Consider the following 14,246-nt stretch of genomic DNA (forward strand, 5'->3'; position numbering starts at 1 on the left):
CACAAATGCTTTGCTGCATACCTTGGTTGTAACGAGTGGTTATTTCAGCCAAAGTTGCTCTTCTATCAGCTTGAATCAGTCGGCCCATTCTCCTCTGACCTCTAGCATCAACAAGGCATTTTCGCCCACAGGACTGCCGCATACTGGATGTTTTTCCCTTTTCACACCATTCTTTGTAAACCCTAGAAATGGTTGTGCATGAAAATCCCAGTAACTGAGCAGATTGTGAAATACTCAGACTGGCCCGTCTGGCACCAACAACCATGCCACGCTCAAAATTGCTTAAATCACCTTTCTTTCCCATTCTGACATTCAGTTTGGAGTTCAGGAGATTGTCTTGACCAGGACCACACCCCTAAATGCATTGAAGCAACTGCCATGTGATTGGTTGATTAGATAATTGCATTAATGAAAAATTGAACAGGTGTTCCTAATAATCCTTTAGGTGAGTGTATGTAGTCGTTTAATAGCTGTCTAATTGATGACTAGTCTGTTCTTGGGCTGTGTTTAGACATCTATTAGATTTTCACTGACAGCCCAAAATTAGTCTCGTTTTAGCCTAGACGTCTGGGCTGTGTTTTGACAGCTAAAATTGCTTGCTGGGATTGCAGTGATAGTTTTCTGCTTCGGCAGGGCTGTAAAAATAAATAAATAAAGAGTGGGAAAGAGGAGAAAAAAAGATAAGCTATTTTTACTTATGCTTAATTCGTGTTTATACTGTGTTGTGCATATCACACACACGCACGCACACACATACACAACGCAAATTGGTTCAGTTTTAGGAAGTAGAATACATCAACACTTACTATGCATAAGGACATCCGCGCTCTCTCGCGAAGGTGCCTGTACAGTGCTAGACCTCTGATTCGGATCTCCTGGTTAATTAAAAACAAAAACAATTATGCATCACACACACACACACACACACACACACACACACACACACACAATAGCAACATTTAAACATAAAACGTAATTATTCCGTACCACTCGCTTGATTCAGGAAATTAAGCTCCTCAACAATATCGAAAAGACTCAGTCCAGTCGCATCACCTGAAGCGCAGAGAAACCTGTTAATGTAACGCATTAGAACAGTGACTCTCGTATAAATAAAGTTTCTTAACAACATTACTAAATAATAAAAAAAGTAAACACTTACTGTTAAGACAGGTGTCCATCTTCTTGTGAAGTACGCACACGTTTCCAATAACGAAATGCAGTGTGGAAAATAGTAGTTTGAGAACAAGACAGAGACGCTGACGCGAGCTGCTTGCTTAGATTACTGATGAAGTGAACCCCAATTTTATACAGGTACCATTGGACGGTCAAAAGTGTTAAATGTAGGCTGTTCCCTTACAACGCCATTTACATACACACCTAGCACCACAGATAATGGCGCTATCCTGCATCCTGTCCAGACAAACAGTTTATCCCCATCAGACTGGAAGGAGTCAGATACCACTTAACAAATGACCAGACCGTTTGGCACAGTAAATCAGAGACACATCTGTTTGATCTGTTTTTGTCTTTTAAAATATCCCCCACCGGACATCATCACGGGTGGACATGTGACAACGCGGTCACATGTCAATCAGGACGCAAATCTCAGCCAGCTTGGCACTGTAAATCAGAGACCCTGTTTTCTTGACACCTGGATTAGGCTACCTGACATACACGTGTATCATAAATCAACCAAAGGTGACACATGGTATATGTTAATACTACTACTAACTTAACCCCCTGGGGTCGACGGTATCGCCGGCGATACCAGCTCGCTTTTTTTCAGTTCAGTTCAAAAGAAATTAATTTTGCTCTGTGGACTTTGTTATTACAAGCAAGTTTCATACATCAATCGATTCTGTTAAATGTGTATTATTTTTGTGTATACTCACAATAAAAACAAAGTGTTGTGCTTTTTGCTAAATAAAGAAAAATAAATGTGATGCGAGTTCTGCCTTCTCTCTGTCAGTGAAGACCATTCTGAAACGCGTCCGAAAATGAACTGTAACTCAGCGAATACTCAGTCAAACAGGCATACAGACACACAGGCATGAAGCTTGAATTCTATTCTTTTAAATGAGGTAATTTATATAAAAAACAAATATTCTCATCTTGTGAAATCTGTATTAAAAGAGAGCGATTCCAGTCGAGCTCATTAGAGCTAATTCAAATGTAATGTGAACCCGCCCACGGAGAGCGCATGCTATTCAAACGCAAATTACTGAGGCAAGTTTAATCATATCATTGTAGCCTACTGTTTACACCATCTGGCAGCGCTGTGAGGAATAATAATAATGGAAAATCTACCTCAGAGTGCGGGTATTGCAGGAGAGAGGATCCGAATATGTAGTAAGTTTTTTTTCCTTCTCAAGTTAATCGTGTTTCTGTGAATGAATGAACGGCAGCCGCAGAGATGCGCGCTGTTTATCACAGCTCGCAAAAAGACAGTTTAAATTTAAATTGCGTCTCTGTGTGAATGAATGATGATGTTTTAGCAAACTGTATTGCTATACTGAGTTGAGTAAAAATCGACAGAAATATGTTGAAATAAAATGTAGGCTATTTGTATAAGCAACGTATTAAACTGAAAATTAACATTTATATGCCCTAATATTTCATAAAAACGTTACAGTCAGCCGTTTCTGTTTGTGAATGAATGTTTCGGTTTTAGCAAACTGTATTGCTATACTGAGTAAAAATCAACTGAAATATGTTGAAATAAAATGTATTTGTATAAGCAACGTATTAAACTGCAAATTAACATTTATATTTCTTATAATAAAAATGAAAGACCTATGTTACAGACATATGAAAGACAACATTTCATTGATTAGTTTTGGATAGATTATACATTTTTAATGTAAAATATCTGCCACCTCAAATAAGCTTTTGTTTGCCAATATTTGCTCATGTTAAATATAGTATGTTTTGTCAAAAATAAAGTAATCAAATAATCAATCAAATCCTTAACTTTGAAATTTGTATGATAAAATGTATACTTTAGTTTTTACAAAGAAAGATTACACTTGAATTGTTGTTGTAATTGTAACCTTTTTAATAAAAAAATATATTTACAAGGTAGATGTAAACAAACTATTAAAAGGTAAATATAAGCCTTTTCTTTAAATAATTTTTATTGTGTTTTATTAGTGACAAATTTGGGGAGAGGATAAATATTCCAAAACTGAAAATACAGTATGAGAATTAACTGCACAATTTCTAGACATGTTTTCCTTGGATATTATAGGCCAAATTGCAAGCACAATATGTGGAAAAATAAAAAAGAATTGAGATGCTTCCAACTGTTGCTCTTGCATTCTTGTGGCTCAGTAACTCACCTGAATGAATGGCTAATTAAGTATGCAGGGCCCATTGTCTCCTAAGGTGTGAACCACTAAATATGCATGATCGTTGACGCCCACTCCGCATATTGCCTTTCCAAACAGAAAGTGCTTTGCAAAATTCAAATCAATGTATTGTGTTATGTGAATGATAAGGCAGGGTGATTTTCACATCATTTTGAAGAAAAAACACTAGGTGATGACATCCATTAGACAAAAGTCTTATTGGCACATATTTAGAATGTGTTTTATGGCCTTATTTCAGAAACTTTAGTTTTTAGTTTTTTCAATAACCATGCATAAACATTATTTTCTCAAAAATGCAGACATGTACATTCTTGTTGCTCACATATTATGGTAGCCCTGTTTGTGCTAAATAGTGTGTAATTTTTTTTTGCCATTAATATGTTTATAAGCAACTGAAAAAAGCACAAATGTCAGGGCATGTCAGAACATCTCAAGGACCCCAAAAACACCTTAGACCCCAGAGGGTTAATAAGAAACGTCTTTATATTATTATAGTCACATTTCCACACAAATTCCACACTGTTAATTTTAATAAAGATAATCAGGGGACATGTTAACCAGATTCCATTATCATTTAGATTAAGTGATTTTAAATTATTTAATTTAAAAATTTTACATTCAGACAGTCACTGTAATCCTTTACAAGCCCTTTTAATATAATGCACTTAAATCAAATAAAGTTGCAATTTGATTTTATTTATTGGATATTATGAAAAGGATTCAGTCTTAGTTAATAAGTGAAACCACACATTTAATTTTGAGCTACACATTTTTTAATGAGTTTGGAATATTTAAACATTCTTACCAATCTTTTGTAATATAAAGATACCCTTGATTGAGAAAATCACCAATGCTCTGTAGTTGGAATTATAATTGTGATCACTTCACACTTGCTTACATTTAAATTAATTCATAATTTATCTTATCATTTGAATGTGTTTTCTGTATGCTTATTTCTATTTTTGTTTTAGCGTGTTAAGAGGACTTTTATTTTGGTGTGTTAGTATTACGTCATAAGGCTGCGCCGCGCTCCCTCATCTGTGATTCTGCTGAAGAGAGGTTTGTGTTTTTAATCATTTAAAGTGTTTAAACCAATACAACCTGTTTGTACTATTATATAGACAACTGTGAATTAAGTTGTTTTTTTTACTAAGGAATGTAACACTGTAGGCTAATGTATATAATAGCATTTATGAACAGTTGTTTATGAGTAACTTAAAGCACACGCTTCGTTTCATTTCGCTCCGTTATTGTCAGTTTATTAACGCAAATAAATGTGGTCACATGACAGAATTATCCTACATGTGTTCATGGCGTTTCTCCCGTTAAAGCTCCTTTATCCGTAGTTCAAAGGCGAATTAATAATCTGTTATATTCATGTTATTAAATCAACTAAAATTATTCTACTGTTGGTATTTGTTAAGACTAAGACGTATTATTCTAACATCAAACATTATTTATTACTATTTTTGTCTATGGTTATTTTCTTGATTAGGCTACATATGAAAATTAATTTAAATTGAAATGTTGTATTAAGTGACAACATGGATGTGTTATATCTATAGCCTAAGTTAAATCTGGGAAATTTATTCTAACTAAAATAAGTTGAGAGCAATTGCAAACATATTTTTATATATATAAATTTTGAATAGGCAGTTTCTCACTTTAAAAAAAGAACTGGGGTATTATTAAGCATCAAAAGGCTCGACATTAAGCCTTGCCATGTGTAAATCAGTCATTCACTTGTACGATTAAAAAAGTTGCTTTTCTGGAAAAAAAAAAATTGTGGTGTAAATATAATTTATTCTGAAGGAATATTCTTATCAGTGTTTGATCATAAGCTTTGACATTTTTATATATATATATGTATATTATAAACACGTTTTGCAATGATCAGTCAAATGTGGTGATGAAACACTTGTGTGACAAAGATATGTAATGGAGGCAGGGTGAAGAGTGATACATTTGAGCTGTAAACAAACTATATTCTAAATACTGTTGCATAATCTTCACTAATGACTTTGTCTTTTAACTTAGTCACATTATACACAAAATAACTTGTATCAATAAATATATCAAAAGTGTCACTGGCAAAACCTTATTATATTCTATTATTAGTCTTATTTCCTCTAGTCTCTACCAGTGGAGGAAGAACTCAGATCTTTTTACTAAAGTAAAAGTAATAAAACCATAATGAAAACGTGTATAATTACATACAGTACTTTTATACTATTTTAAATAAGTAGTCAGCAAAATGTACTAAATGTGAAACTTGGCTACTCTTTATGCAAAATGGCCCTGTATAAAGTGTTACAATTATATAAATTATTAGAATATTGCTTGATGTTGTAAGGTAGCGTTATAGGCAGAATGGGCTTTAACATATGGGATAAATCGGTCGGGGTCTACCACAGATTAGCAGAACTATTTCCGTAAGACAGTGATAACACAAGTTAGCCAGTTTTCTTTCTGTTAATTATTCTCATCTTAAACAGGACACTGTATCCAAACACACAGGAAAACTCCTGATGAAGCGACTGAGATCCACGTGACACACTATCGAAAGATGGCGTTTATTAAAGAGGAGAGTGAAGACGTGAAGATTGAAGAAACATTCAGTGTAAACCATGAAGGAACTGAGGAAAAAACAGGTTGGTTTCATTCTCAAATGAATTTGATCTTTATTTAAAAGTCCAGCTCTACAGAAATAAATTATATCTTTGAAGAATCACTAAGAGCAGATTTTGCATTCTGTTCCATAACATGTTAAATGAAATCTTATCAGGGGTGTGATTCTTCTGTGATCCGGAAATCCGGCTTTTCCGACCTGAAAATGATGCTCTCGTAAATCATGCAATTTATTTATTTTTTTCGGGTCGTGCATTGGTAAACATAATGGCCGCTCACCTCTGTCGACGTTTTTTGATTCATGTCTTCATGTCACTCCACAAGTAGTCCATTCATTTGTCACGATTGAACTTAAAGCAGAGCTCCACCAAAGAGCCTGCACTCGTTGCGAAAGGTTATCTAAAGTGTGCTAAGAATTTTGGACGTGTGGGGCGAACTGTTTCTTTTCTTAGCTGAAGCCGACAACGGGACAAAATAAATGTAAAGAGAGACATAGTGGAGTTCCTATTTTCATTTTGACAAGTATAATAAATTCTGTGGTCTAGCCCTTACATTGTTTACATCCATTTTATTTATTGTTTTTGGTATTTATTCAAGTGAATTTTTTTGTTAACAGACACTGAGAGTCCATTGCTTTTATTGTTTTTGGTTGTTTTGTTTATTTTTTGTGGATATTTAAAATGTTTTTCCATTTTCAATGTTTAATATTCTTATTCATTTATGACCTGGTAAAAAATAAAATAAAAAATCTACCATTTCGAGAATAAAGTCAAAACATTATGAGAATATATAATATAGCCTTCCGTAGAAGTTGCATGTGTGCTTGCCGTTGTTTCACATCGCTGCACAGGCATTCATAACAGTGCGCGTCCACTGGCGCAGATCGAGTGTTTCCAATTCATTACGCGCATGTGTGTGTGTGTGTAAAGAAATACGCTTGTTAAGTCGAACTGCCTCGGACATGGATCTACACAAAATAGTAGCGTTTTACTTTTATCTGGGCTTTCAACAAAAGGAAATTCTACCTGTGCCAATCTACCAACATGGCATTAGGCTACCATTATAGGACGTTATAAAATATAATATAATATTTAGGACGTTTGCACTGTATTTCATTAAATGTATATAAAGGATGTCTGTGTGTGTGTGGGTGTGTGGGTGTGTGTGTGTGTGGGTGGGTGGGTGGGTGGGTGTAATGGTAGGTGTGCCGTATATTTTCCTGCTTTTTTGTCCTTTGCCAATCACACCTATGCTTATGTATTATAGAAATAGTCTTTCTATAGTCCTCAACTCCACGAGTTTGATGTATTGACATGCAAATTTAAATCTTCAGTAAATTAAGATATAGGTTTGAGATATAGGTTTGTTGTGGTAGATTCATCTCGTCTCTGAGAGAATGTGATGCCAAAAATTTGGTTTTGCTTTAACTTTCACTTTCAGGGAATAAGTGAGTGCATTTACATGCATGTTCTTATCCCTGTTATGCTTAATAAGCCAACAATGCGTGTGGTCGTGTAAACGTGTTAACCCATTTTCTTTTATCGGAGTAAAGTCATAAACGGCTTAAGCATAAACCGATCAACACAGCTAGTTGTTTGCCCCTTACGCCAATTTCTCCCGCCATCTAAACACATTATCCTGCGTTCTTTGGGCTTATTGAAGTGTGCATATGTGGTTATATGACAGGAAAGCGTCCTTACTGTTCATTTAAACCAGGGCTCCAGACTAACTTTTCCACTGGTTGCACTGGTGCTACCAACTTTCTCAGTTGGTCACACCCGCATATGATTTGATCGCACCTTTTTTTTTTTTTTTTTTTTTTGTGCTATATGCCATGGGATTAATCAATGCATGCTGATGAATAGTGGTGTCTTAATCTGCATACCCTCGTTTTGCACTGATGTAAAAAGACTGACAGTGACACAATAAGACCTCATGTTAGCAAAATGTTTTAATCTTTTAACTCTCAAAAAAATTATTAAAAAAACATGTAAATTTTTAATGTTTGATTATAATTTTACTGTCTTCACATAGGGATGGGAATTGATAAGATTTTATCAATAATAATGCCACTGACGATTCTGATTTAGGTTCCGATGCTTTAACGATTCTCTTATGGATTCTTGATAGCACTGTGTGGAAACATGTAGTCATATGCTTTTCAAAAAAAACAAGTGGGTTTATTTATTTCAAAGCTTAAGCGAGTAAGCAAACTGTACTTTTTATGTAATTTATGTAATAAATAGAACCTTATTGTAAAGTGTTACTGATTGTAGGGGTGTAAATCGGACAGTTCATCGCGATACGATACGATATCGGTTCTCTCAGCCAGCGATATGATATTTTCCGATACTTAAAACAATTCCACGATTCGATTCAGGGCTATATCGATCGATTAATCAATATTTAGATATTATGTTCACACAACCAGTCACGTTTTTATTAACTCACAAATGCAACCAAAATATATAACATGATCGTTTAATTAAACTCTTTGAAAATTGCACACCCTCTCCCAATTGGGACATTTATAACAGAAGAGGTCATTTGCAAGTACTCCGTTCTTGTTCATTTTCATAAATCATGATTTTTATTATTATTGTGCATTCCAAGTAATATCAATCAAACTGCAGCTGGGTTGTTTTGATTAATAATAATAATAAGTTAAAAAATACAGGTAAATTACAAAATTAAAGTTAATTGAAAGTAGCCTATGCTTTAATATGTAAAGTTTTTTTTTTTTTTTTTTTTTTGCAGAGCAGATACATTCACATTTCATCCTTCTGAGTCAAACAAAACCAAGTAATTGCTATGATAAATAATACAACACTTGGTTAATTTTCATTACGTTAATCTCCTCAGCTGACATAACGTTAGACGCCTGACAAACTTTGTTGTTGTGATAACGTACACGCAGTACAGAGAGCTTTTCCCTCACCACTAAACGAGCTGCTTTAGTAAGGTTCCGTGAAAATGTTTCGGCTTTTATTTTCCTTTTACGCCCCGAAGAAGATATCACGAGTTCATTGAAATTATCCATCCTCGATCACTTTTAGTCAGCTTTGACGAAACTCCTCTTAGCCAGCGCGTCTTTTCAGAGTGACATCTGACCTGAATACTGCGCGCTGAGTCGCTAAAACGGATTTATTGTGTTGTGTTCACCAACAAGGGTGCGAGTGCTTGTCTGTTTCTGCTGTAAAACATGAACTCACGATGCCTTGACAGCGGACAATACCGACTTTTGTGAAAAAAAAAACTTGTTGTCAGGCGTCTTTTTCAGATGAGGAGATTAACGTTACACACCGGCAGGCGGTTGTTGGTGAGTAAACGAAAATGTGCGCTTTGGCGGAAGGATGTTACGTGAGAATGTGGAGAGTGTCAAAATAAATGTGTATATCGATATTTTAAGTGTGGAATCGATGCATTGTATCGTTATACGTTATATCGATCCATATCGATGTATCGTTACACCCCTAACACATGGTTATACACCGATTCAGATGTCTCCTGAGTTCACTGTTGGAAAGATCAGTTGTTTTAACCATTCAATGGAGTCATTAGTTCACGAATTGGACGTGTCATGCGCGTTGTGTGATTATCCCAGCAGTTAGGACATAGACATCCAAGATTTGTGTCAACACAGAAAACATTTCATCACTGGATAGTTTTTTTTGTTTAATTAAAGTGTTGTTTTATGTCAGCTGAATGTCCGGAACGCTTTTCAGAGAAGATAAGGCAACGTATTTATCACAATTCACACCCAGCGATAATTCAGGAAAAAAAAAATCTCTGAATGCTCCACGTGAAACTTTGGTCTTCCGACCTTTTACCACCGTGTCGATGTATTTTGATTAATATGTGCAAGGGAAAGAGAGCAAGACAGCGCTTAGTTTGGAGACAGTGAAGTCTTATTTACACTTTCGCCTGGCTCCGAAGAGAGAGAGAGCTGTCTCTCTCTCTCTCTCTCTCTCTCTCTCTCTCTCTCTCTCTCTCTCTCTCTCTCTCTCTCTCTCTCTCTCTCTCTGCTCGTTCTTTCAGTTAAACATGCGCCCTGACATAAGCACAGCAATTCATCTACATTACTCACTGATCAAATAAGACTTTGGCGGGACAACAATTCACTTTGGCTATACGCAGTAGCTATGGAGGAGGAAATGTATCCCAAACTCAGACTCTTGACGCAAGACATTACTCTCATCTCTATTATTCACATTCAACACTCCATCAGCTGACAGAATGGAGAAAAATCTAGGGAGAACCCAGGCTCAGTCGAGGGCCAGTTTTCGACTCATGATTCAGGCAGCATTACAGGTCAAAAGTCAGATTGGATCAATCAGATTATTATCCAGTTCCATCTGGTTTAAGATCGGAGTCATCAGGCCGGTATGGAGACGAGTTTGTTGAGGATCAGTGCTGATGGCTGTCGTGTCGATGAGGCCTTCACAGGGGAGAGTCTAGTTGACCCAACCTCTGCTGATAGTTCAGGGATGCGTTGTGGTCGTGTCAAGGCGCAGGTCCACCATCTGATCTGGATACGTCCCTGATCCGGCTGACCACATCATGTGTTGTGGTCGTGTCTAGGCGCAGGTCCTCCATCTGATCTGGATACGTCCCTGATCCAGCTGATTACAGTAAACCTCAGAATAAACAGAAAGACTAACATTAGTGTAGACGGCATTCTTCTTGTGATGTAACGAGTACATCGGGTGTTATAGGGAGTGTACCTGGTTCCGGCTGACCTAGTTTATGCAGCTTAATAATCATTTAACTGATTTGAATAATATAATTGTATAATGTTCTATGTGTATGCCAGATTGAAGAGATGTGTTTGTAGTCTAGATTTAAACAGACAGTGCGTCTGCTTCTCGAACAATGCTAGGAAGACTGTTCCAGACTGTTTGATATTCTAGGTATTATCAACTGGCCAGAATTTTGTGATTGCAATAGATGTGAAGGACTATAATGCGTTAAGAGCTCGCTCAAGTACTGCGGAGCTAAACCATTTAGTGCTTTGTAAGTAATCAGCAAGGTTTTAAACTGTATACGATGTTTAATTGGGAGTCAAGCACTGTTGACAGAACCGGGCTAATATGGTCATACTACCTGGTTCTGGTAAGAACTCTAGTTGCTGTGTTTTGGACCAGCTGTAGTTTATTAAAGGTGCTGTCTTTAAGAATGAAAGCTAGTGGTTGAAATAGGTACTGCAGTCCAAATTCTAAATATCGGAGATCGTTATTTCCCCCGCCCCCTCCTCCTCAGACTCGACGCTCACACAGGTTATCAGTGTGAGGACACACAACAGGAACGAGCACAATTGACAACAAAAGCCAAGGAGACTTACTTAAATTAATTAACTTAAGTTAATGAGTTGATTTATCTGCGTTTTAATATGCTCTCATTCATAGATATTTTAAATGGATATCGAGACTTTTTAGGTCAGGTAGAATCTGCAGTGTCTGACCTAGTTTGTTTGCTCCTTTCCAAGGCTGCAATACGCTGTGTTTCCTGCCAACTGGCATCCCGTGGTGTTGAAATACTATTGGGTGAGCTGGCAGTGGGCGGAGTCACACAGACCAAAACAAAAACCCACTAACAACATGGAACGTGTAAAATAACTGCCTGTAGAAGAGTTTTTCAGAGAAACAAGTATGTGAACTTATGCATGCATGCATGTATCCTAAATATCTGCAAAAATATTATGGTATTTTTATGCTTTAGTGAGTAAAAAAGTTACTTCCAGCACCTTTAAGCATGCAGGGCAACCAGCCAGTAGAGCATTACAATAGTCTAGCCTTGAGGTCAAGAACGTATGAACTAACTTTTCCACATTTGTCTTTGAGAGCCTATGTCGTAGTTTATATATATTTTTAAGATGGAATAATGCGGTTTTACAGATACTAGACACGTGACTTTCAAATGAAAGTTTGGTATCAAAGAGCACACCCAGGTTCCTGTCTGACAATTTTTTTATATCAGCTGTGCATTCCGTTTGGTATTTTTCATCAGGGCGTGAAGAAATATAATGCTGAGTATCTTCAGTGTAACAGTGAAAGCTAATTCCATGCTTCCTAATGATATCTCCTAAGGGTAGCATGTACATAGTGAACAGTAATGGTTCTAGTACTGAGCCTTGTGGTACGCCATACTGAACTTGTGATTGATAAGACTTCTCTTCATTTACTGCTACAAACTGATAGTCAGATAAGTATGATTTAAACCATGCTAATGCAATTCCACTAATTCCAACATAATAATAATAATAATAGAATAAGAATAAGGTCTATTCAAAAGAATGTTGTGGTCGGTAGTATCAAATGCAACACTAAGATACAACCTTGCATGTTATTCATTTGAACAATAGGAGTTTGCCACCGAAAATGGATTTATTGAGAGCCTGGCTTACCTATAATAAACCCCATGTAATTACCTTGTCTGAAACTTGGCTAAACAACAATATTCCTGATGATGAAGTCAAACTCGACAATTATGTTGTATTTAGGAACGATAGAGGTTCAAGAGGTGGGGGCCTCTTAATATATGTATCCTCAAATCTGACTGCAGAACGTTGTTTTTCTAAATGAAAAACACAGGGATTTTGAAGGCCTTTTCGTTAAAATCATTTTTCATGAAAACAAACGATTAATCATTGGTAATATTTATAAACCTCCATCTGCGCCAGCAGATACTACTGATTGTATTTTGTCTACCATTAATTCTTTAGATGGCAACTGTGAAATGATTGTAAGTCGAAAATCAAAGTGCCTCGTCTTCCTTCTAAATTGATTAAAGTAAGACAATTTAATAAAATTAGCCCTAGACTCTTCATACAGGATATATTAAATATAAACTGGGAGAGATTTCAATTAATTCCATCTGTGGAAGATGCTTGGTTTTTTTTTTATACTGAGTTTTTTCAGAATATATATATATATATATATATATATATATATATATATATATATATATACATATATATATATATATATATATATATATATATACATATATATATATATATATATATATATATATATATATATATATATATATATATATATACATATAAAACAGACCGGGTCGGGTCTAGAATAATATATATGTGTTAGTAACAAAACCAACATAATATACTAATAAACCCAGACACCGTTAAGACTATTAGTATGGGAAAAAATAACCAGCCAAAGCGGGTTTTATATATATATATATATGTATGTGATTGTGCACAGTAGTATTTTAGACAAGACCAGACACTGTCGGGCCTTAATCATACCGAAAGCACCTTCGCCTGTAGAGAAGGCACCTCCATATTATAAAACTTCATAAATGTGGCAGACGAAGCCATGCCTCTAGTCGAATGGGCCGTGATACCTATGGGGTAAACCTGACCCACTGAGGTATAAGCCATAGAAATGGCATCCACCAGGCACGTGCACACATAGACATCAAAGGGGGCTTGAGCACCTGCCCTTTTTATTCCTGGAGAGAAAGTGCCCTTTTTTCTGGGGTGCTTTTTTTTTTTTTTTGAAAAATAATATATATTCCTGTTTGCTTCCCTGTCAAACAAATATATTTATTGAAGAATAGTATATCTAAATAGGTCAGGAGTTCTGAAGCGCTCCCTCTCTCTCTATCTCTCTCCCCCCCCTTGGCGTCTCTGCGCAGCGGCGCACATCGGCACACATCATACACACACACACACAACACACTCACATAATCCCGCTTATTACATGGCTACCTACCAAATAAATAATTAATTTGACACAAAATATTGATTTAAAAGGGAGTTTATTGATTTAAACCCGATTGTATTGCTTCCGCTAAAGAAAATAGTACGCTCCGTCTCTACGGTTAGAATCAGGTTAGAATCCTGTGAGTCCATAGCAACGCTCTGTTTTTCATGGTAACGGTCTGTTATACTTACTGATCTATATAATGACATAATGTCATTCTATATAGATCAGTGGTTATACTCCGCACAGCGGTCTGTTATCAAGAAATAACAGACCGCATTCTACATTGGAATTCAACCAAGCCATGTAATAAAATAAGTTAGTAATAAAATAAGCATATATCACCACCAGATATGCTTTAGTTATTTTGTTTATCCTATTTACCTGCATTGCCCTGTCAATTAGATGCAAATTTTCAATTTGTATTTTTGTATTTTGTCAATCATTTTTGCAGTGATTTTTTCAGTAAAGTTAACAAAATAGCAGCAACAGCCCTCTTCAGTTTAGAGTGAATATTTGT

At 35.9% G+C, this 14,246-nt stretch overlaps 1 protein-coding gene across 1 annotated transcript in view; it reads left to right on the forward strand.

The window, feature by feature from the left end:
• Positions 1 to 4,329: 4,329 nt before the first annotated feature.
• The window catches only part of LOC307157621 (uncharacterized protein), a gene marked incomplete at its 3' end in the record, with an annotated part of 41,180 nt that continues 31,263 nt past the window's right edge, over positions 4,330 to 14,246 (forward strand). The window contains exons 1-2 of the mRNA XM_079869548.1: positions 4,330 to 4,427; positions 5,864 to 6,019. Coding sequence (XP_079725674.1) covers positions 5,935 to 6,019 — 85 coding nt within the window. The 5' untranslated portion in view covers positions 4,330 to 4,427; positions 5,864 to 5,934. The remainder of the gene's footprint in view (positions 4,428 to 5,863; positions 6,020 to 14,246) is intronic.

This window comes from Squalius cephalus (genome assembly GCF_949319135.1).
Source record: "Squalius cephalus genome assembly, chromosome: 4".
In the NCBI taxonomy this organism is placed as follows: Eukaryota; Metazoa; Chordata; class Actinopteri; order Cypriniformes; family Leuciscidae; genus Squalius; species Squalius cephalus.